Raw genomic sequence first — 23,702 nt, forward strand, 5'->3', positions numbered from 1 at the left:
AAAAAAACTGCAATGTGGTAAAATGTTTTCATAAATATGAAAAAACAGGACTATCGGTCGGCCTCGAAGAGATTCTAGCAAACCGTCCGACGCCTCAGGAGGCGGAAGCAGCTCTCCACCAGCACTGTTTACGTCTCTGCTGTTTGCAGACGATGTGGTTCTGTTGGCTTCGTCAAATCAGGACCTTCAGCGTGCACTTGGGTGGTTTGCAGCCGAATGTGAAGCGTCCGGGATGAAAATCAGCACCCCCAAATCCGAGGCCATGGTTCTCGACCGGAAAAAGGTGCTTTGCCCTCTTCAGGTCGGTGGAGTGTCCTTGCCTCAAGTGGAGGAGTTTAAGTATCTCGGGGTCTTGTTCACGAGTGAGGGACGGATGGAGCATGAGATCGATAGATGGATCGGTGCAGCACTCTGCAGTGATGAGGTCGCTGTATCGGACCGTCGTGGTGAAGAGAGAGCAGAGTAGGGGGGCAAAGCTCTCTATTTACCGATCGAGCTATGGTCATGAGATTTGGTTCATGACCGAAAGAACGAGATCGCGGGTACAAGTGGCCGAGATGAGTTTCCTCCGCAGGGTGGCTGGGCGCTCCCTTAGAGATAGGGTGAGGAGCTCGGTCACTTGGGAGGAGCTCGGAGTCGAGCCCCTGCTCCTCCACGTCGAAAGGATTCAGTTGAGGTGGCTCGGGCATCTTTTCCGGATGCCCCCTGGACGCCTCGCTGGAGAGGTGTTCCGGGCACGTCCCATTGGGAGGAGGCCCCGGGGAAGACCCAGGACACACTGGAGGGACTACATCTCTCGGCTGGCTTGGGAACGCCTTGGGGTTCCCCCAGAGGAGCTGGGGGAGGTGTGTGTGGATCGGGAGGTCTGGGCGGCTTTGCTTGAGCTGCTGCCCCCGCGACCTGACTCCGGATAAAGCGGAAAAAAATGGATGGGTGGATGGATGAAAGAACAGGCTCTTAATAATTATTAACTGTCGCATACTGTATTTTTTTTTTCCTCAAGATTTGTTTTTGAATAAGTTTGAAAAAACAACAGATAATAAGTTTAGGATAAATTACTTATCATGAATTTAATTTTTGAAGTGGCACTAATGACAACACTCATACTGAACATAATTTCGCTTGCATAGACTGATTTTGGAGATCAAGCAATAATTGCAGATGGGCTTTCTGAGGTCCCAGATAGCTTTTCTGATTTCCTTTTCTAACTTTCAGAATTGAGTAAATTAGCATACGGTCTATTGATACTTATGTGTAGACGCTAGTCCCTAGAGGCAACTATTTTTGGTTTCAAATCTGGGCAAATGCAGTCCCAGAAAATTCTGAATGTGACAAACAAGAAACAGGTGTTGTACACAAGTTAATGCTGCTAAAAATACAAACTTGCAGAAACAAAGATACTATTCTGACATGGTTTGCACATAAGACTGGCATAGCATGTTTCAAGTACACACATATGTCAGAAGGTGGGGGGGACATACCATATTCTGTCCCCCCTGGTTGAAAAGGTAGGGGGTAGAGGTGGGGCAATACATCGACGTCATCGGTGAAAAAATGCATCTACACAAAATTTGCATGCCGACGCGTCGACGGATCAACAACAAAGATGGTGGCCCCGGAGAGTCGTGGTAGTAGTGCAGCGAGTGGCTCTTCTGAAGCACGTACCCTACAATACGTTGTCTACACCTAGTGTTTTAGGCTACTGTTGATTTTCTGTGTAATTATGTAGTCGTTTACTGAATGTCTGAAAAGATAACTTGCGCTTAGGGATGGGTATTGAGAACCAGTTCCTCTCGGGTATCGTTAAGAAATGATTCAATCCACCGACATCAATAAGCTTTTTGCTTAATGATTCTGTTATCGGTCCTTCAGAGTGGCCGTTATTTTGGGTGGTGTTTGTCAGGAAAATGATAATTTCTCTACATTGATTACAGACACTGCAGCAGGTTTTCTGCAGCGCGGCTTTGCTTTGAACCTTGAACCAATCGAAGCAGTGGTTCGCAGATTGAAACAGTGCTTCGACCTGTTGCTTTGTTTATTCTTTCTTTCCTTCGCTTAATTTCCCCCCGCTAAAACCCTAAAGAGCATACATCTGAGTATTATTTACCTTTTTATGTTAAACCGACCTGTTATGGTCTTCTGAAACAGTTGATAGATGTATTTTATAACTTAAAAACGGGAGCGATGCTAATGCGTTAGCATGTCTATGGCATTTTCAATGTTAAGTTAACTTTGAGCAGTTGCAGCTGTCATCACGTTCGGATGCATTTGTTTTCAAATTGTAATATTTTTTTAAAAGTTTTGTTTATATATTAATAATCTAATGATTATTATATACAATATATACTTATTATATACAATTTTAGAGAAAGAGACAAAAAGAACCTGAATACAAACACAACAGAAAACATAAAACCATCTAACAATGAACATAAATAAATAAATAAATACACACAGAAATAAATGTTTCCTGTGAACACCTAGTGACTCTTACACCTCCATTTCATCCCTGTCTTATTTAAGTTTAATGACTGTTTGTTTTGGTCAAACCATATTTTCAGTTTAATTTCTTCAGTGTTTTCCTCCAGAACTATCTGCCAAGCTAGAAAACGGCTGCATCCTAGTTAAGAGCAGAATACTACTGGAATGAATTTGAATAAGGAAAGTTGTTTTGTTTTGTTTTTTTCTCACCTAAATGGATGCTGCACTCACTCCAGTTTATCGTCTGGAATAGTCCTAGATTGCATTTCAGAGCTTCTAGAATTCAAACATTGTCGTGCAGGTGGTGTTGGGGGGGGGGGGGTAATTTTGGGTTTTGCAATGTTAAGGAATGTGTTTTTTCATTCAGACATTTAAATCAACATGTATAAATGGTTATATTAGTGAAGTAATGGTGAAATAATCGTTAATCGAAATCGAATCAAAAAATTAATCGTTAGATTAATCGATGCATCGATAAAATAATCGATAGATTAATCGTTTAAAAAAATAATCGTTTGGGACAGCCCTAGTGGGGGGGGAAATGTCCCCCCCCACCCCCCACCAAATTGCACCCATTCCCGTCACACTAGAGGCCAAATCAGCCCAAATGCCGTCCGAATGAAAATTCTTCCAAACGGGCAAAGTTGAGGCGCAATCGAAACCCTCCAACAGCATTCTGCGTGCATTCTAAAGTCGGCAACTTCATGTGGCCGGCCCCAATGTTTAGCTCATGTTCAAAACAGTCGAGGTGGACTCTGACTATGTTCTAACTATTCACACGGTGTCAAAACAGCATTCAAAACAGTCTGATCGTGTTTGAGGGGAAAGTTGCCATGGTTAGGCACGTCTAATCTTGCCAACATGTCCCGGACTGCACCCACGTGCATCCCGTTTGCGGTGCGCAAAGGAAATAATGTAATGTGCAAAGTCTGTGGCACGCAGATGTGAAGTAGATGTGAACATTGCGCAGTCATACCAAAAATACCATGTATTGCTGTGAGTCCATATGCATCACACAGCCGTGGATCAGCGCACGCTGCTGAACGGGCTGTCACAGCTGTAATAAACATATAATGACCGATACATCATCTAAACCATTAAGACTGGCGATGCAACAGTTTACCAAGGCACTACGTTGTAAATAAAGTAAGTAATCACCTTTGGGATGGCTGATGGTTGATAACATTCCTAAACTGAATGTGAGGCTATATCTTAATGTGGATTTAAAATGTTGCTGTTCAGTCCTAGTGTTTGGATTGTCAGTATAATTTGCCTGCTTCATATTTTGTTCAAACCACAAATTGTAGGTTTATCTGAAGGCTCATTTCAACTACAACCCATCAACAGACAACCTGATCCCGTGTAAAGAGGCGGGGCTGGCATTCTCCAAGAGAGACATTCTTCACGTCGTTAACAAGGAGGACCCCAACTGGTGGCAAGTGAGGAGGCAGGGCACTGAGAAAGCAGGCTGTGTAAAATGGAAACATGGACTGCATTTATTCAGCAACATTTTATTCAGCGGGGTAGAAATATCCCAGCCAAGCACTTCTCAGCTACCCTGACTTCTCCTGTAGGCACGTAACGTTGCTGGAGGAGCCACTGGTCTGATCCCCAGCCAGTTCTTGGAGGAGAAGAGGAAAGCTTTTGTGAGAAGAGACTGTGATACGTCTGGTGCAGGTCAGACCGTTGTACCTCACAACCATCCATTGTTTAGCTGTGAAGTATTTGCCTTTAGCGCCTCCTTGTGGTGAAAGTGATCCCCCTGTGTTTGTCCCAGGAATGCTCTGTGGAACTCAAACTTTAAAGAAAAAGAAGAAAAAAATGATGTACCTCACCTCAAAGAATGCAGGTGTGTCCTCACAATTGGCCGGCGTCGCTCGTAGTTTTTTGCCACTGCAGTGAATCAGACACAGATGAAATTCTGCTGCTCACCCAGCCCGTGTGTTGCTCTGAACAGAATTTGACCGTTACGAGCTGCAGATTTATGAAGAGGTAGCAAAGATGCCGCCGTTTCAGAGGAAAACGCTCGTACTGATCGGAGCCCAGGGTGTTGGTAGGCGGAGCCTGAAGAACAGACTGATTGTCATGAACCCACTGCGATATGGAACCACTGTACCCTGTGAGTGTGCAAGGTCAAAGGTCACTCCCAGATGTCCTGCCAGAGCGCATGTAACACGTTTCTTCACATCTTCCCTCCAGTCACCTCACGGCCTCCGAGGGAAGAGGAAAGACACGGACAGAACTACTGCTTTGTGACGCGGGCGGAGATGGAAAAGGATATCAAGGACAGCCGTTATCTGGAGCACGGCGAATACGACGGCAACCTTTATGGCACCAAGATAGACTCCATCCATGAAGTGGTGGACACGAGCCGGACCTGCATCCTCGATGTCAATCCTCAGGTGAGTTGAATGTTGAACACGGTCAAGATTTAGTTTTTGTTTTTCTTTTCTTCCCTCCCTTCTTAAACCTTTCGGTGATATGCTCTTGATGTTTTCTGTCCAGGCCCTGAAAATGTTGAAGACTGCTGAGTTCATGCCATTTGTGGTGTTTATTGCTGCTCCTGAACTGGACACACTAAGAGCTATGCACAAAGCCGTGGTCGACGCTGGACTGACCACCAAACTGCTCACAGTAGGTTTTATAGTTGGCATAATAAACCAGCCTACAAAAAGCCAAAATAATTAGTCTGTTAAGCCCCTTTCACACCCACGGGGGTGCTCCCGGTTGCGCCGTGCATCATTATGACGACGCCGCGTGGAAGCAACTCAGTGCCGAGACGATGCAGCTCGGCGACACAAAGGAGGAAGCAAGTCGGGCGCCGAAAAATTAAACTTGTTTAATTTTTGTGGCGTCCTGTGCTCGACGCAGAAAGGAAGTGGTTCCAGGGCAAGTCGGGACAAAGAGGCGTTACCCAGTGTGACTCAAAGCCAATTTATGATTCCTGCTGTGTTCCATTGTTCCCGCAGTATAAATCACACAGGATTGTTTTTATACCGTGTCCTCAATGCAGTAAAAACTACACATTGGAAAAAAAAAAAGACCTCAGAACTGATTGCCAGAAATATCCAGTAAAAAGTCTGGACATCTCTAGTCCACTCATGGACGTTCGTTCACGCGCGCACATGTGAACAGTTAAAAGAAAAAAAAAAAAAAGTCTGGCTGCAGGCATTAGTTCCTTGTTCTCTGCTCAAACTCTCGCATCACAGTTAAAAAAAAAAAAAAAGGACATAAGTCCTGAGACAGGACATGTCAACATTAAGTAGAACTCCAGACATCTCCACATTTGCTTGATGGTTCGTTCGCACGCATGCGCACGCATCTCGCTGTCAAAGGAGGAAAGAAAAGGAAAAAAAATTGTCTTCAGGCAGTTAGTTCCTTTCTCTCCTCAGACTCTCTCATCACAGGAAAAGGACATAAGTCCAGGACATGTCAACATCAAGTAGAACTCCAGACATCTCCACATTTGCTCAAGGATGGTTCACACGCGTGCATCTCACGGTCAAGGGAGGAAAGAAACTACTGTATTTGGTCGAGAGTTTAGACACAGCTGACTGTGAACAACCAAACATTTTTTGCAACATTGCGTGATGATTTACCCTCTTTTAAGAGTTTGATAATCCTCTCCTTTGTTTCATTTGACATCTCTCCTGTTGGAGCCATGATTCATGTCAGTCCACTTGGTGCAACAGCTCTCCAAGGTGTGATCACTCCTTTTTAGATGCAGACTAACGAGCAGATCTGATTTGATGCAGGTGTTAGTTTTGGGGATGAAAATTTACAGGGTGATTCCATAATTTATTCCTCAGAATTGAGTGAGTCCATATTTTTTTTTCCTCTGCTTGGTCTAAAAAAGTAACCGTTACTGACTGCCACAATTTTTTATTTTTTTTTGATTTCTTACAGTGTTTCTTAAAGCCAGAAAGTTGCCATTTGAAATGACTTTAGTTTTGTGTCATGTCTGTGATCTGCTTTTTTTTTTTCTACAAAATTAAACAACTGAATGAACATCCGCCAAGGCCGGTGATTCCATAATTTTTGCCAGGGGTTGTATAACAGAACAGCAGCCAAACTGTCTGCAGCCAAACTGTGCACTCTGACTTCTGTGTTCAGGGAACCTGCAGACTGCATCCTCACTTGTCTGCCTCCTGGTGCGCGGACCTGACGCAGATATTCCTGCGTCGTCATGACACCACAGGAAGCAACTGGGTTTGAAAGGGGCTTTAGTCAGTGGATAGAAAAATACATATTGTGATAAATGGTAGAGAAGCTTGAATCTTCGACTGGACTGGGTTGCCTGACGCAAGGACGTTTCGCTTCAAATCGCAGAAGCTTCCTCAGCTAAAATTCTTGCTCTGGAAGTCTGACTTCTGTCTGAGCCAAAGAGCAGATATTGGTCAGTGTGAGTTGGTTTTCTGTAAACCCCTGTCTGGAGCTGCCTGTTCTCTCCAATCGTAACATCACAGTCCAAGAAGGCTAAATGGTTATTTCTGGCATCCTCATGTGTGAACATGATATTGGCGTCCACCGAGTTGATGTGTTCTGTAAAATCCTCAACTTGCTGTTGCTTGATTTTAACCCATGTGTCATCAACATATCTGAACCAGTGACTGGGAGAGATGCCAGTGAAAGATGTCAAGGCTGTCTTCTCCACTCACTCCATGTACAGATTGGCCACAATGGGGGATACCGGAGACCCCATCGCACAACCATGAATCTGTCTGTAGTAATTCCCCCTAAACAGGAAATACGTGGTGTTGAGGCAGATCTCCAAGAGTTGGCAGATGTGGTCTGGTTTGAGTTTGGTCCTTTCAAGTAGAGACTTGAAAGGAGTAGAGAGTAGAATAGAGAGTAGAGAGTTTTGTTGGCTTCTGTTTTATTCTTCTCTACAAGAGTCAGACAGAAGTCAGACTTCCAGAGCAAGAATTTTAGCTGAGGAAGCTTCTGCGATTTGAAGCGAAACGTCCTTGCGTCAAGCAACCCAGTCCAGTCGAAGATTCAAGCTTCTCTACTATGGAAACCACCTGGACAACTGAAAGCCTACACACAAAGAAACATTGTGATAAATGATTTCAGTACCAAGAGGATTCTAGCCTCCAAATGGGGGGAATTTTTCTCCTTTTGTTTCTTTTAAAGTGTTGATTAGTTTTAAACAGTACCAAGGATTACACTATGACTCAAACTTCTAAAATACTTGACTGTCTAAAATGTTTACCATGTCTAAAATACTGTGGTTCTCAAACACATCCTCAAGGACCACCTAAATTTTCCGTCTCTCCTTGCTGTGCCACAAGCTGATGAAATCATTAAGTGTAAACTAATCAGCTTGTGACAGAGCAGGGAGAGATGGAAAATGTGTAGGTTAGGAGGTCCTAGAGGACCGGTGTGAGAACCACTGGTCTACAGTTAGTGGTTTACAGCCAGTTAACATTTTGCCCTCTGAGCTCCACAACCTGTCGATGAATCTGAAACGGATGTTTTCTTATAAATTACAGTTTATCATACTCAGAAACTGTAAAAACATAGTTTTCACATTTGACAGTCCTTGAGTTAACCATGTGCATTGAATGCTTCTGCCAGGAAAATAACCAGTAAAGACATTTAAAATCATTTATTTGTTAAAAATCACTACTCTACATTTCTCTTTTAAAATGAGCTACAAGGACAGCTCAGATACAGTGTTTTGGAACTGTCTCGCATGGGGTTAGGAACTAACATGGTGCCATCTCCATCCTCACGAGCACAATCTGTTTATGCAACAGGAGAACGACCTAAAGAAGACCGTGGATGAGAGTGCCAGGATCCGCCGGGCGTACAGCCACTACTTTGACCTGACCATTACCAACGACAATCTGGACAAGGCCTTTGACAAACTGCAGGAGGCCGTCGAGCGATTGTTCATAGAGCCGCAGTGGGTACCCGTCAGCTGGGTGTACTGATGCTCTGCTCCTGACTGGTCAGACTGAAGTGTCCCAAGATGCTCAGCCTGGGAAGAGATGGGGCAGCCAGAGGGAACAGGGATCCAACAGCCTGCTGCACACAAGGACAAAGTGGGGGACAAACCAGCGAGAATGTGGGTTCCACTCCAACCCGCAGCTGAGTCACTTTGCTCTGACGTTCCAGATACGTTCTAGCATACTATGCAAATCAAAACAAAAAAAAGTGTACTTATTTATTGGAAAAATGGTTTTAAGCAAATGGTTTTGATTCAGGGTGACTGGAAACAACAACTTACCATTATGTCAGGAAGGTTTAAGAGTAAAAAAAAAATTTTTTTTGCTATGTTTTTAATTTTACATTTGTATGCAAGATAGGACAAGCATATTTATTCTGGAAAAATGAGGGCTTGTTCCACAAAAAGAATAATACCTCAGTGTTACAGTTTACAGTGTATATACATCAAGTATTACTTCACTACATAACTGCTTGGAGAAAACAACAGGGGAGACACGTTCTCTGTTCCCTTAAGGGAAAAATGGTTCCTTGCACATGGATTAGTTAAATGATGGAAGAGAAAATATCACACAGATATACAAGAAAATACTATACGATTTATCTAATGCCAATTGGGGCACCACAGGCTTGTATTATCATAAGTCACTTCATACATTTATGACTGTTTAGAGCCGTCACTGCCGTGCTAAGAAATAACTTTTCCACAGGACTAACAGGGTAAAAATATCCCTTTTGATGTGATTACTAGCACCTAACCTTTAAAAATCATTTAATTCAAAGGTATATTTTACAATATTCCAGACATGTATTTTAAGAGGTCAAATAAACATGTTTTGTAACGATCTGATTCATGATCACTCTATTACATTTCCCAAATCGGTTTTGCTGCTCAATGAAGAAGAATGGTGGACCAGGAAGTGAATTTTTCTTGGTCAACTTTTATGTCTCTTTAAAATTCATATACCAAAGTGCTTTAAAAATGAGTCTGGTGCAGGTGAGTTCACATTACAGAGATTTAAAGAATTTTTGGGGGTGTAATTCTTCAAACACAAACTGCATTAAAAGTTTCTACAGGACATTTTTCTGCACAAACAAAAAGAAATTCATCACTCTGACCACCAATATTGAAATTCACTCTGACCACCAATACTGGAGCACTTATGCAAAGCATAAAGATGTCTTATATGGTGGCTGATAGAGACCACTATGTTTCCAAATTAAGACAACAGCAAATTCAGAAAAAAAACTTCTGCATCAATTCATCTGCAGATGGTTGCATAAAAAATTACCTTGCAAATATGAAAAAAGTTTGTAATCAGAGAACATGAATATAACTTCCAGCAAATGCAACAATTTGAGAGTGAAGGTTTCTGCCCAGTGCAGGTCAGCAGAGATGAATAACTATTGGCAATTTTACTCTGAAAACAGTGTGCCATAATGGATTTTTGATATCAGATTGTCCACACAGTCATGAAAAAAATATGGATGGGGAGAGATACCCAATAAAGGTCTTAACTTTAATCAATGGTAAAAGTAGCATTGAATAACAGCAATTTGGAAAAAGTTTTAAATGCTTACAAAAAAATTGAGAACTTTATTCCCACATGAACTTTAAATTGGTATAGATTGCAGGGGAGTAATCTAGTGTAAAAGCAGGTGAAAGTGGACAGTTGGGTACAGTTTGAAGTAACTGGGACCACCTGTACTCTGACCAGAAGCCTCCTGATCTGCAGCATGAAACTCATGAAAAGTATGTTGTGCTCTTCAACAGAAGACATTTTTGAGATGTTAACAGGACTGCATGGCTTTTTGGAAAGGGGGGGGGGGGCTCATAGTAGTGTTGGGTGCAAAGCAATTGATAAATGGGAATTGTACATACAAGTGTATTAATAATCAGTCTTATATCTAAGTGAACATAAAATAGTAGGTAATATGAATTTTGAAATAAAGCAAAATCTGTCCCAAGTTCCTCAATGATGAAATCAGGATGTAAAGTGGGGTCAAAAATCAGCAATGGGAGACTGACTGACAAACTGTTTTCTTCCTGATGTTATTTGTGACTGAACTGAACTTCTGAACTGCAGAAATCATTAAAATTCCTCTGGGCAGAAAACTGTGGGTAGTGCTTGTGTTGTGGAGCTTTGCAAAGCGCACTGACTGAATTTGCAGCAAACAATGAATGAAGAATGAATGAACAATGAAGACATCTTTTGATACTAATACCTGTTGCCAAACTGCTGCAGGTGTTTTCCACATTTGCTACTGTTGTGCCCTCTCTTGGTCACCGTAGTCTTTCAAGTTCACTGTGCCAATGTGCTAAGACCTCTGACAGCGATGCAGCAGACTAGATGAAGGTTTCCTGGCTGCTGGTGTATTTCTGTCTTCACTGTGTCCCCGTCTCTCTTCAGGGACATGTTAGAGGAGACCAACAGATGTTCGATCATCCCAGAGTCATGGTCTGTCAGCACAGTGCTGCTCACAGGCTTCTGTCCTTTTCCCACCGCACACTGCACCTTAAACAGGTGTTCAAAACAGAAACATGCAGCCCAACTCAATCACTGTGAAGACTCGCAGTTAACATGTAAACACAGACTTTACCAACCAGGAGCTCCAGGATCTGTAAGACAGATGGACGACAGCACTTGGCCAAAACAGCAAGACCATCGCTTGTCATTTCTGAAAGAGTGTCCATATTACATGGTGCCAAAAAAAAAAGACTTCAAAACAGAAATTAAAATCTCTAAAGACAGAGCGTTCTCACCATCCAAAGCACTCGTGAGGAGGTGCACGGCCCCGAGAACCGACAGGTCTGGCTCAGCCGACTCCACAAGATTCAAAAAGTCCTTGAACCTTTGTTTCTCGGACACCACGTTAACGTCAACCGGTGCAGCACTCGGACTCAGGCACATTCGTTCCAGCTGAGGCAGAGGGAGACGTGCAAGGGCTAACACCACAGTACAACAACTCTTGAGTGCGGATTTGAGATCTTGGTCTCACCCACCACATTCTGTAGCGCACTAATGGCTCCTTGCTCCTCCATAAGCATCGTAAGCTGACAGAGTAGAGAGGAGCGCGTGGAGGCCGGAAGGTCTGAGAGCAGCTGGAAATGATGATTGAGCTGCTCCAGTTCTGCAAATGGAAAATAAAAATCACAAAAAGAATGTGACACAATTCACCTCCAAAAAACTAAATACGTTCATTCACCAAGATGAATAAAATAGACTACATGAGAGTTCCACCAAGTTCTAGGCATCCCAGAAAGTTGATAAAAAATGTATTTGTAATTGAGGAGCCTAATTAATATATACATGTCATATCTTTCAACACACAATAACAATTGCAGCAAGTGATGTCTTTGCTGGAATACGAGTGTTGCAAAGGTTTTGAAAAAAGCGTTTTGATTTTTCCATCACTAATTTACAGTACAGAAGAAAAGTTCAACCACAGTGGTTCCTAATTTTTCATAATCCAACCAGCAGCCACCGATCATCCAGTAGGTGGTGAATGCAGCTATGAGATATTACACAGGCAAAACAGAATTGTTTTTTTCCAGCTGATCTGGAGCATCATAAGTTTACCATCTAATCAGTTTGTCTTCATTATATGTTTTTTTAAGTTTGTGAGTTCCAAAACAATAGCATTTACTGTTATTGAGTTGTTGCTTACACAAACCTGAGAATGACTAACCCACCACGAGCCACACACTGTCGCCAGCACAGGGAATAAATTCTCAGGCAAATGGCATTCTCAAGTAATAGCTGACAGGCAAAAAAAAAAAAAAAAAAGATTCCTCCTCTATATGTGCCAAAAAAAGTCCTTTTGGCTGCTCCCTTATTTTCACTCTGGGTCGCCACAGCATGTCCTTCCTGACTCAACTCCACACTATATGAAGAAATATGGCGGGGTGGGGTTTGAACTGGGAACCTTCCGCACTGAAACCAATCGTCCCAACCACTTGGCCACGACCCCTGCATGCTAACATACGCACCAAACAACTTTAAAATCTAATGACCTTCTCCCCAGAATGTACAAATGTTCTAAGTATGAAGTGTATACTGCGTTCCTGAGTTATACTACAACAAGATTGATATTTGCATGTGTCTGTCGAGCCCATCTGCTAATGTTATGCAAGTACAGATAAAAACTGTTGGGTAAAATGTTGGCAGCAGTAAATCCTTGGAAATATACAGAACACAGAATTTGATGTTGCCAATTTCTCTCATGAAGACGCCAATGCCATGATGCCAATTTTCTCTCATGGTTTGCTGATAATTTCAATTTTTTTTTTTCATTTTGAATTCAACTGGATTATTACAAAGTCAAAATCTTCCACACGTGTGCTTCAAATGGGGGAAAAGATTAATACGAGGTATACCAATAATAACCAACAGGTGTGGAAAAACACACATGCACACGAAGGTTCAAGCTTGGCTGACATAAAAACATAGGAATCAAATCCATATAGTTTTTGAAAAAAATAAAAATGTACGATACTTTTCTCACAGACCTCGTACATTACTCAAATAATATTCTGACAGTTTGCAAACAAATATCAATGAAAACTGTACCAGCTGGATACTGGTTTGTAAGAGGATATTTGTGCAAATTCAACTTTCCTACTATCAGAGGATAAGAGGGAAGGCGATGAGGAGAACTAACATGAGTTAAAAGGCCTTATAAAGGACAAGAGGAAAGGAAAATATTATCACTAAAATAATTAGACTGCAATTTAGTGATGATGGAAAATTATGCCAATAAATAAACATCATGACAAAAATTTGAACATATTATCATTCATTAAAATAAACTGATTCAACCCTTTTTTCCTGAAATATGCCAAACCCCTTCAGAAAAACTGCTAACAAGCTTTTTTTTCTATTTAATGGGCTACTAAGAATAAGTTAAATGCATTCCTGAAGATTCTACCCAAAATGTTTAAATATTTACTGTACATTGACCAATGGACCGGTCTTTTCACAGATTGACAGTTACAAACATGACTATTAGTGACGGCAAGAAATGGAATGTTTGTAAAAATCAAATTAAAAGTATTCAGAAAATTATTTGATCTTTTTGGACTGATCAAAACATCTCACCACAGTGACATCTAGTGGCTAAATGCATAAAAACAAATTAAAAATAGTGTTCTCTTGGATCTTGTATTTAATTCCATTTAAAATTGTCCAGCTATTGGTTAGTGTATTATGTAGATTATAATTTTGTATGAAGGGAGATTTATTGTAATTTGTAGGAAGTGTTTTAGTAGATTAAGTAATCATTTGTGTTGATTGATAAGGTGAGGACTAGTGAACCTCCTGTTTGAGGCCATGTTGGCAGCTTTTCACATAATCTGCAGCTACTCTTATACACTATTATAAGAAATAAGAACGATGGCACAGTGGGACATGTATGGACTTCGGGCTGTAAAGTAGGCCTTTTGTTGGCATGCGATTTATGAAGCCTTGTTGCTGGGTCGGTTGCACCTGGATCCTAGTGGCCACTGCTGCTTGCATTATGATGTTTCTCCTCTTACTCATAAGCTCTCACCACTATATAACATTGAATTGGAAACAGTGTGTGTAATGGTACAGTTCACAGCAATGCACAAATCTCTTGAGTCACAGTTATTCAAAGCAAATATAAACCAGATCACGATTATATGCAGATGAATTTGGTGATACGACATTCAGATTGTATCCAGTTGTACTGTAGGAGACAATCTGAATACTCTAGTCAATTGAAGTTGGAATTTTTAGCAGTTATAAGGTCTTTAAACTCCCACGTTGCAGCTGCTCAGTCGGACATGCATATGCCATTACAGTCCATCAAGGACTGTGGATGACTCGCTAGAACTTGTCAGAAATGTTTGTAGAAGGCAGTCACAACATTAATTTTATGGTACAGTAATTACTTTTTCACACAAGTGACATCAGTGCTGACTGCGGTTTCTTCAATATCCAGCAAGCAACAGGTGCCTTAACGGCCACCAGGACACTGCAATTCAGAACAACACCACTGTTTTAATTTTAGGGTCATTTTTCATATTAAAATGTGCATATATATATATATATATATATATATATATATTCAGAATAATAGTAGTGCTATGTGACTAAAAAGATTACCTTGGGAAACAAGGTACCAGTAGATTCTCACAAATCCAACAAGACCAAGCATTCATGATATGCACACTCTTAAGGCTATGAAATTAAGGGGGTGTTCACAATAATAGTAGTGTGGCATACAGTCACTGAGTTCGTCAATTTTGTGGAACAAACAGGTGTGAATCAGGTGTCCCCTATTTAAGGATGAAGCCAGCACCTGTTGAACATGCTTTTCTCTTTGAAAGCCTGAGGAAAATCGGACGTTCAAGACATTGTTCAGAAGAACAGTGTAGTTTGATTAAAAAGTTGATTGGAGAGGGGAAAACTTATACGCAGGTGCAAAAAAGTATAGGCTGTTCATCTACAATGATCTCCAATGCTTTAAAATGGTCAAAAAAAAAAAAAAAAAAAAAACAGACGCGTGGAAGAAAATGGAAAACAACCATCAAAATGGATAGAAGAATAACCAGAATGGCAAAGGCTCACCCATTGATCAACTCCAGGATGATCAAAGACAGTCTGGAGTTACCTGTAAGTGCTGTGACAGTTAGAAGATGCCTGTGTGAAGTTAATTTATTTGCAAGAATCCCCCGCAAACTCCCTCTGTTAAATAAAAGACATGTGCAGAAGAGGCAGATGTGAAGAAATCATGAAAAACTGTGGTTATACAACTAAACACTAGTGATTCACAGGACTGCTACAAAAGCAGTTTGAACATAATAGTTTTGAGTTTGTAGCGTCAACAGCAGATGCTACTATTATTGTGAACACCCCCTTCTCTACTTTTTTTTTTTTTTTTTTTACTAATAGCCCAATTTCATAGCCTTAAGAGTGTGCATATCACGAATGCTTGGTCTTGTTGGATTTGTGAGAATCTACTGGTACCTCGTTTCTCATGTAACAATAAGAAATATACTCAAAACCTGGATTAATCTTTTTAGTCACATAGCACTACTATTATTCTGAACACTACTGTATATATATGCAGAAATATGCAGCATTTTTTACAGTTATTTACAGAAAGTTTAAGGACCCACTCAATGGCCACTGACTGACTCCATTAATTTATGCTTGCCCTGCTTACTGCAGTGGGAAAAAATTAAACCCCCAAATTTGATCACTTTTATCAATTTAATCTGAACACTGGAGGCAAAAAAGTGAAAAAATAAATATACAAAAATGGAGGCTCACATTCTGATATGACAGAATGGAGCACTGAGAAGCCTTTTTAACTTAACAACATACATTTGTTCAGTTTGTGTCAAGAGTTTGGTGGTAGCAGAGCGTAAAACTGAAAACACTCGCTTACCATGTGTAACACAGCTATCTTCAGATGCATGCACACCAGCATCCACGGCACTCACGCCCACTTCCTTTGCAGATCCATCAACCTCAAAACCCCCACTTATACCCGACATCACGCACAGCTCTGTGGACAACACTTCATCTGTTACAATCCCATTTCACATTCATGAAACTCAGAAAAGACTTTTAATCTAGAAACATAAATTCTTTCTCACCAAACCGTCCACAAGCTTTGACCTCCAGTTCGACGAGGCCATAGGCGATGGTAGTGTGAGGGGGTATCTCCATGGTAACATTACTGTCATTGTTCAGGCTTCCATTTCTTTCAAGGAAATCTGCAGAACATTGACACAATATTAATTGCACTGAACTCCAATAAACATGTTAGTAACCAGATGTAGTCACTGCTGAATTGCTGATTAGCCACAGGTCACAATGAATCTTTTGTTGGTTTAATCCCTGTCCTTCTGGGGATGAAGATTAAAAAAAAAATTGCTGGGCTAATTTCAAGACACACATATGTGTGAAAGAGAGACAGAGAGAAAAATAAAACATATACAACAAACAGGAGAGAGTGTTTACAAATCAAATCTGGAACAGGTGTTGCAGACTGAATGGTCCCCCTTAAAAATTTTTCCACCCTGCCTTCACTGCGCATGCGTCATCAGCAGCGGTTCACCGATTATCACCTAATTTTTGCTTCAAACTGCACTCCAGTCATCATCTATCTCAGCAACAGATATCTGAAGCTTTTGTACAACAATCATTTCCACATAAATTGGCCTCTCTTCATTGGCTTCCTGTTAATTCTAGAATAGAATTTAAAATTCTTCTTCTTACTTATAAGGTTTTGAATAATCAGGTCCCATCTTATCTTAGGGACCTCGTAGTACCATATCACCCCAATAGAGCGCTTCGCTCTCAGACTGCAGGCTTACTTGTAGTTCCTAGGGTTTGTAAGAGTAGAATGGGAGGCAGAGCCTTCAGCTTTCAGGCTCCTCTCCTGTGGAACCAGCTCCCAATTCAGATCAGGGAGACAGACACCCTCTCTACTTTTAAGATTAGGCTTAAAACTTTCCTTTTTGCTAAAGCTTATAGTTAGGGCTGGATCAGGTGACCCTGAACCATCCCTTAGTTATGCTGCTATAGACGTAGACTGCTGGGGGGTTCCCATGATGCACTGTTTCTTTCTCTTTTTGCTCTGTATGCACCACTCTGCATTTAATCATTAGTGATCGATCTCTGCTCCCCTCCACAGCATGTCTTTTTCCTGGTTCTCTCCCTCAGCCCCAACCAGTCCCAGCAGAAGACTGCCCCTCCCTGAGCCTGGTTCTGCTGGAGGTTTCTTTCTGTTAAAAGGGAGTTTTTCCTTCCCACTGTAGCCAAGTGCTTGCTCACAGGGGGTCGTTTTGACCGTTGGGGTTTTACATAATTATTGTATGGCCTTGCCTTACAATATAAAGCGCCTTGGGGCAACTGTTTGTTGTGATTTGGCGCTATATAAAAAAAATTGATTGAAATTGATTGATTGATAAATTCAGCATTATATCATAATAAAAGAAGGAGGAAGTGATCAGAGCACGACGAGCTGCTAGCTGCTGCATTCACTGCGCATCTGTCATTTCAAAGGGTCACCGATTATCGGCTCGTTTCTGCTTAAAACTGACTTTGCTTTGGGTGAAGAGAACGTCTTAGACGAGCCGCTGTGGTCCGAAATGACGCATGCGGAGTGGAGGCAGGGTGAACCAATTTTTAGGGGCAGAATGTTCAGTCTGGGTCCTGGCTGGTAATCATCAAGCAGACGACGAGTCCATTTCAACCTCTTGATAGTACACATCTATGTACTGTAGCTGGACGAAATGTGGGCATCAGTCCCATTGGTTGCCCACCGGGGTCCTCAACACTGGGGCACCTTGTTCCTCATTGTTGGATTATGCACAGAGAAACATGCCACATACCATCTTTATTTATAAAGCATTTTACTACAGCCAGAGCTGACCCAAAGTGCTGTACACTAAAACATAAAGTTAAAACATGTAGACATATATTTAAACAAGTTAATAATTAAAAATAAAACAATAAAAAACCCTATAAAATTTAAAACCTATAAAATCCACCCAAAAATCTAAAATCTAAGTCTCAGTGCGGTCGAAAGACAAGGAAAAAAGATAGGTTTTAAGATGATGCCTAAAAATGGCCAATGATGGTGCCTCTCTTACACCTAAAGGCAAAATGTTCATGACCAAAATGACATAGCTGACACTCCCTCACAATACAAGTGAAGCTCCTCATCAGCGTCTCTCTAAGTAACCACTCATTTGACACAAAGTCATTCCAACAGTACCAAAGGATTCACCAAAGAGACCTAGGTCCAAAGACATCCAGTGACCTCATGACCCCAGAAGCTCTTCCCAGGCATCTTCTGATCTCAAAGGCTGAAGACCCAGATACATCATAGTTTGCAAAATATTGATGTTCTGCCACAATTACGAAAACTGATAAAGGAATTAGTGTTGCATTTTCTGGTTCTGGATAAGGCACACATTTTGATTGTTTGACATAGGCTAATTTCAGCGAAGCAGCATAAACTGCTGTTTTTGCAGCAGGACACCAGTCTCTTGCAAACTCACATCCACAGGAATTCTCAAGTCTGCATTCCCCTTGCTAGCATCTGCTACAATGTTTTCAGCAAAGCTTCCCTTATATGACCGGATGAGGTCTTGTTTTGCGATGCTGTACACCAGCAAATCCTCTTCAACTAGGAGGTACAGAGTTATTGCAGTGAAAGTACATGACTGTCAGACAAATAATTCAACAAAACATCAGCTGAATGAATCAATTTGTTAAATGTGTTTGCGTAACAAGAAACATTCGTCATATGGTTAAAGACTATGAAGAATCAAATTTCTAAGGTTAATTAATCCATTTGGGGATCATTCTGCTGGGCTGAAATATGGGTTACAAAATGCTAACAATAAGGAGTAACTTACTGTACAGGTTTAGAGGTAATTCCACTTTCCAGCAGAATTACAGATTAGTAGATGATCAGGAGAGCTGATAGACTCTTCTCCACAAACACAGCATAAACGATCCCAAAAAAGTACTCACGCTACCAAAACTAAATGCTGGCAGTACAGTAAACTGTTTAATCCATTGTTTTCAATGAAGATGAAAGAGAATTCTACCACCTCTGGCCAAGAAAGTGCCACTGGCACATTGTGAGGGTGCGGGACACTAAAAGCTAATTTTTTAAAATTATTATTATAATTTTTTTTTTTAACACTTTCAGCAGCAACAAGAACAAACTAGATTACAGACTATTCAAGTACATTATTGCTGTGTGCTGGAGAAATGGTGCCCCAAAGTCTGGTAAGATGTCAGTCATGTTCAAAACCCCTTTCAACAGAGAAATGAGGATATCACAGGAGACTTTCTCTTCCAAAAGTGACACTCAAAGTACAACATAAAAAAGTAATATACCTTAGTGATCTTGGGCCCGCAGGTCAGACCTCCTCACACTGTCCTCCCAGCTGCATGTCCTCTATGACAGAAACAGGGCTGTGTGGTCACAATAACGCTCCTTCACAACACCAAACACTTGCCTCTGCTTCTCCTTCATCTGCTGGATCAGACAGTGGGACTGTCCAGCATCCTGAGATTGAATTAATGAAAACAGCAAAGGTTATATTTAGGTATGCAAATGGCAATATTTTTAAATTGATTAATCTCCCAATTAGTTTTGATTATCAATTAATCTAACTTTTAAAAATACTATTGATTATTTTCTGATTATCAATTATCCTTTGGTTAATATACCAGTAAATCATAACCATAATTTCTATCAATAACTTTCAACCTTGTGTTCAAATATTTTGTCATAAAACGTGTTTTACAATAATAGTAATAAAAATATCATATATAAAGGGTATAAAGAAAGAAAGAAAGAAAGAAAGAAAGAAAGAAAGATGGCAAAAACATGGAAGATTTGCCTATTTGTGAGACACAAAACACAGAAGATACAATTCCTAACATATTTCATAGGGCTGCAGGGAACTATCAGTTTCATTATTAAATAAGCTGTTGATTATTTTCTGCATTAATCCATTAGTTGTTTGGGTCCATAAAAATGTCAAAATATCTTTTAGTGCGTCCCAAAGGAAAGAATGATGTCTTTAATGTCTGAAATCAGAGAATTTGGACATTAAAAAAGACTCAAAATGATTAATTGATTCGCAAAATAGATGACAATTACTTTAATAACTGATTAATTATTACAGCTCTGTTAAGACTATAAAAGGTAAAACAAAAGTGGAATATTTATTTTGGTCAGGAAATGCTACAACAGACTGAAGTATTTGTGAATGTGGTTTTAAAAATAGTAAGAATTACATCAAACAACACGTTAATATTCAACCTCACCTCCTGCTGTGTCCAACTTTATGGTTGGACAAAGATCACCGCTGCAGTGTGTAGTTCTGTCACACACGTGGGGGCATTACCTGTCGTTGGTATCTTGAAGGAGCGACGGTACGTCCACTTCTTGTTTTCTTCAAACTACCAAGGAGGACTGCAGTTTGGAAGACTCTTTGCCCTGTATTTTCACAGTGGAATGTTCAAAACTGGCATCCACGCTCGCCTGAAGGTTGCCCCCGAATGTCCCGTTGTACTTGATGAGTCTGTCTCTGTGACAGCTGTGGACAGTCACACATTTTGATGTGAAGCAGAATGTCCACGCTTAAAAAGCCTAATGAATTGGGAGGAAATCCAACAAATAAAGGTTTGGGAGTGGCTTTTCTTACAATGAGCTGCAAAGATTATTTTCTAGCTATCTTTAAAGACATGGGGCAAGTTCTGGAGACACGTGCGCAGAGTACTTTTAGAAGAACATGCTGTAATTGCCTTCTTACAAATATCACAGTTCCCAGTGATTTTATTTACAGCTGATGTTATTTCACTCAGCAATCGCTGTGTTCATGTATCGCTGGTGGTCAGGGGGTGCATGTTGCTGTAAGATAATCACTGTGATTATGAACACAGCAGTTTGTTACTGGATATAGATAATGCCTGAATAGATTCTTGTCATTTGACTGGTGGTGTGTGTGTCCCGTGACATGGATTATTCATACCATTTGCCATTGTGTTCCATTTACCATGCAATTGTGGTGCTATTTAGTGTGCCATTTTGATACTATATGTTTTGTGCTATTGCATGCTGCGATCACCGGGCACACTCACACTAGCGGCGATGGCCCTTAGCTTAAAAACAAGCATGGGGGGTTTGTTTTGGTGACTGATGGCAATTTGAATGAGCTTATTATTATTATTATTAGGACGTAGTAAACCATCTGGAGGCATTTGCAGTATTTACATCTGTAGCTAAAGTACAAGCGCAGATGGACAAAAAGTTCGACGAATTTCTGTTGTGACTTTCCGCTGGACTGAGGAAAGCGGACGGCAGTCTGTACACAAAGAAGTCAGTGCACGGCATCAGATATGGACTGCATCATCAGGATTGTTTTTGAACTATCTGACTGTTTTTGCAACTTGACTGAGAACAATTTTGGATTGTTAAAGTTCGTGTTGGGCTATTTGGAACCTCTTAACCTCAAAGGACCAGCGACGCACACCAAAGGTAAGTCCCTTTTCTCTTGTTTATAAAGTAATAAAATATCAAATGACAAGGATCTGTTTTAAGGAGTTATATAAAACAAATAATGAATGTTTTTTCATTTGTGTAATTCACTGTTTCACAGTTGTGATTCTCATGCTGTCTCGCGGTCTGTGACTCATGCGAGAGGGTCGGTTTCAGCAGAGTTCTGGTTTAGGGCACAATGTAAACACACTTCGTGAAGTATGGACAAGACAACATCAGGGCACAGCAGCAGTTTCATCACAGGTGCTACGCCTCTTCTAGAAAACCCACTCATGTGAGAGAATGTGTCATCATCATAATCGCTCATGAACTCGCTGAATTGGCACCAACCACATCCTCGCTAGCCACTGCTTACATGGCTTTGAAATGCCAGGACGCTGCTGGCACCACGGAGCATTCTGGGAAGCGCAGGGGCATTATGGGAAACGTTAAAGTACCGAATGGGAAGAACATTTCATTCGCTGAAGATGAAATGTTCCGAACATTTCATCTTTCAGCGAATGAAATGTTCTTACCATTGCACTCATAAACATTCATTGTTTGTATACTGTACGAAGTATCAGAATGTGGTACCGTATCAATAGCCACTTTGTTGTTTTTTTTTTTTTCCTTTTCTTTGCGAACATTTCTTATACAGATTTACATAGTTTTGGTCCTCCCATTCAGCTTCGGCAACTTTTAAGGACTAGAAAGACTCAAACTATGCAGCTTCATGTAGTAATTCAAGATTTGCAATCTCATCATCTTCTATCCGTTCATCCATGTTGTTTTGCAGAAGTACGGCCCGTGAATTTACATGCATCATCATGTTCTAAAAAATAGCTAGAAAATAATCTCTATGACTCGTCGTAACAATATAGAAGCTGCCAATAGGTTTACCTGGTTTTATGGGTGGATCTCCTTTCAGTATATCATTGAGGCTAAAGTCAGTGGTAAGATACCTGGCTTCTGCCAGACCCATTTACGCTTTCGCTTCACCACCACTGTCAGAAGGTTAATAGTGTCATTGAGACTGCAAACTGGGACCAACAACCCACCACGATCCACCTCCTCCACAAAGTTTCTGGTGGCTGTGGAAAGCATGATGGTGCAGCAGGACCACAGGAACCTAATAAAAATACTAATCAGCAAAGAAAGGACGAGTCAGGGGGCTGAAAGCTGTCAGATAAAATCATCATAGCACAAATCTGCATCTTAAAGAAAAGTCATCAAACTGGAAAAACATCTGCAAACTGAAAAAGTTAACGCAGGTTCTTCTGCTACATAACAGCTAGCTTAAACAATACAATTCAACATTATGGCAGAAACAAATGAATAAAATTATTACCGCTTCCTCGACTTCTTCTTTTAGCGACGTGTTTTCCAGGACGAAAAACTTTGTTTACGAGCTGCATCTGCTTTAACAACTTTTAAACAAACATGCCCCGACAAATGACGGAAGTTGTTGAGAATGACGCCCCTCCCACAACATATAGGCAGTCATTTTTAGGGGCGTGGTCAGAGAAGGCGCTGCCATTTAAATTCACCTACACAAATCAAGAAGAAGAAATGTTTTTTAAAACTTAATTAATTATGCAAAATAAACATTTACAACAAAATATGGCGTAACAAAAGTTAGTTTCTCCAGTTTAACATAATGCCAGAACAGGCTATTTCAGAACAAGAAGTAAAAATGAGGGAAAAAAAAAAACCTCAAACCAAACCAAAACAAAACAAACAAACAAAAAACAACAACAAAAAACAAAAAACAAAAACAAAACAAAAATAAATAAAAAACAAACAATACATAAACTAATGAATATTAAACTATTATAACATGAAATATTATAATTTATAATGATATTTTCCATCCATCCATCCATTTTCTTCCGCTTTAATCCGGAGTCGGGTCACGGGGGCAGCAGCTCAAGCAAAGCCGCCCAGACCTCCTGATCCACACACACCTCCCCCAGCTCTCCGGGGAACCCCAAGGCGTTCCAAGCCAGCCGAGATGGAATCCTTCCAGCGTGTCCTGGTCTTCCCCGTGGCCATCCTCCCAATAATGACATTTATTTTTTAGAATATTTATATATTATATTATATATACTTATATTTAAATAACATATTTATATTTAAAATCCTGTTATTAAATTATTAATTATTATTACACTATATTTATAATATAGATGTATCATAAATGTATAATATAAATATAATTTAATTTA

At 40.6% G+C, this 23,702-nt stretch overlaps 1 protein-coding gene and 1 pseudogene across 3 annotated transcripts in view; one reads left to right on the forward strand and one right to left on the reverse strand.

Annotated features, from left to right (window-relative positions):
- The window catches only part of LOC117514497 (MAGUK p55 subfamily member 6-like), a 29,493-nt gene extending 20,217 nt beyond the window's left edge, over nt 1–9,276 (forward strand). For all 3 annotated transcript variants that reach the window (XM_034174986.1, XM_034174987.1, XM_034174988.1), the window contains 7 exons: nt 3,789–3,920; nt 4,056–4,158; nt 4,259–4,330; nt 4,439–4,600; nt 4,681–4,883; nt 4,987–5,115; nt 8,244–9,276. In XM_034174986.1, coding sequence (XP_034030877.1) covers nt 3,789–3,920; nt 4,056–4,158; nt 4,259–4,330; nt 4,439–4,600; nt 4,681–4,883; nt 4,987–5,115; nt 8,244–8,420 — 978 coding nt within the window. In that variant the 3' untranslated portion in view covers nt 8,421–9,276. The remainder of the gene's footprint in view (nt 1–3,788; nt 3,921–4,055; nt 4,159–4,258; nt 4,331–4,438; nt 4,601–4,680; nt 4,884–4,986; nt 5,116–8,243) is intronic.
- Nucleotides 9,277–10,657: 1,381 nt separating this feature from the next.
- Nucleotides 10,658–22,925, reverse strand: LOC117513490 (annotated as a pseudogene).
- Nucleotides 22,926–23,702: the final 777 nt, after the last annotated feature.

Source organism: Thalassophryne amazonica, chromosome 7, assembly GCF_902500255.1.
Source record: "Thalassophryne amazonica chromosome 7, fThaAma1.1, whole genome shotgun sequence".
Classification (NCBI taxonomy): domain Eukaryota; kingdom Metazoa; phylum Chordata; class Actinopteri; order Batrachoidiformes; family Batrachoididae; genus Thalassophryne; species Thalassophryne amazonica.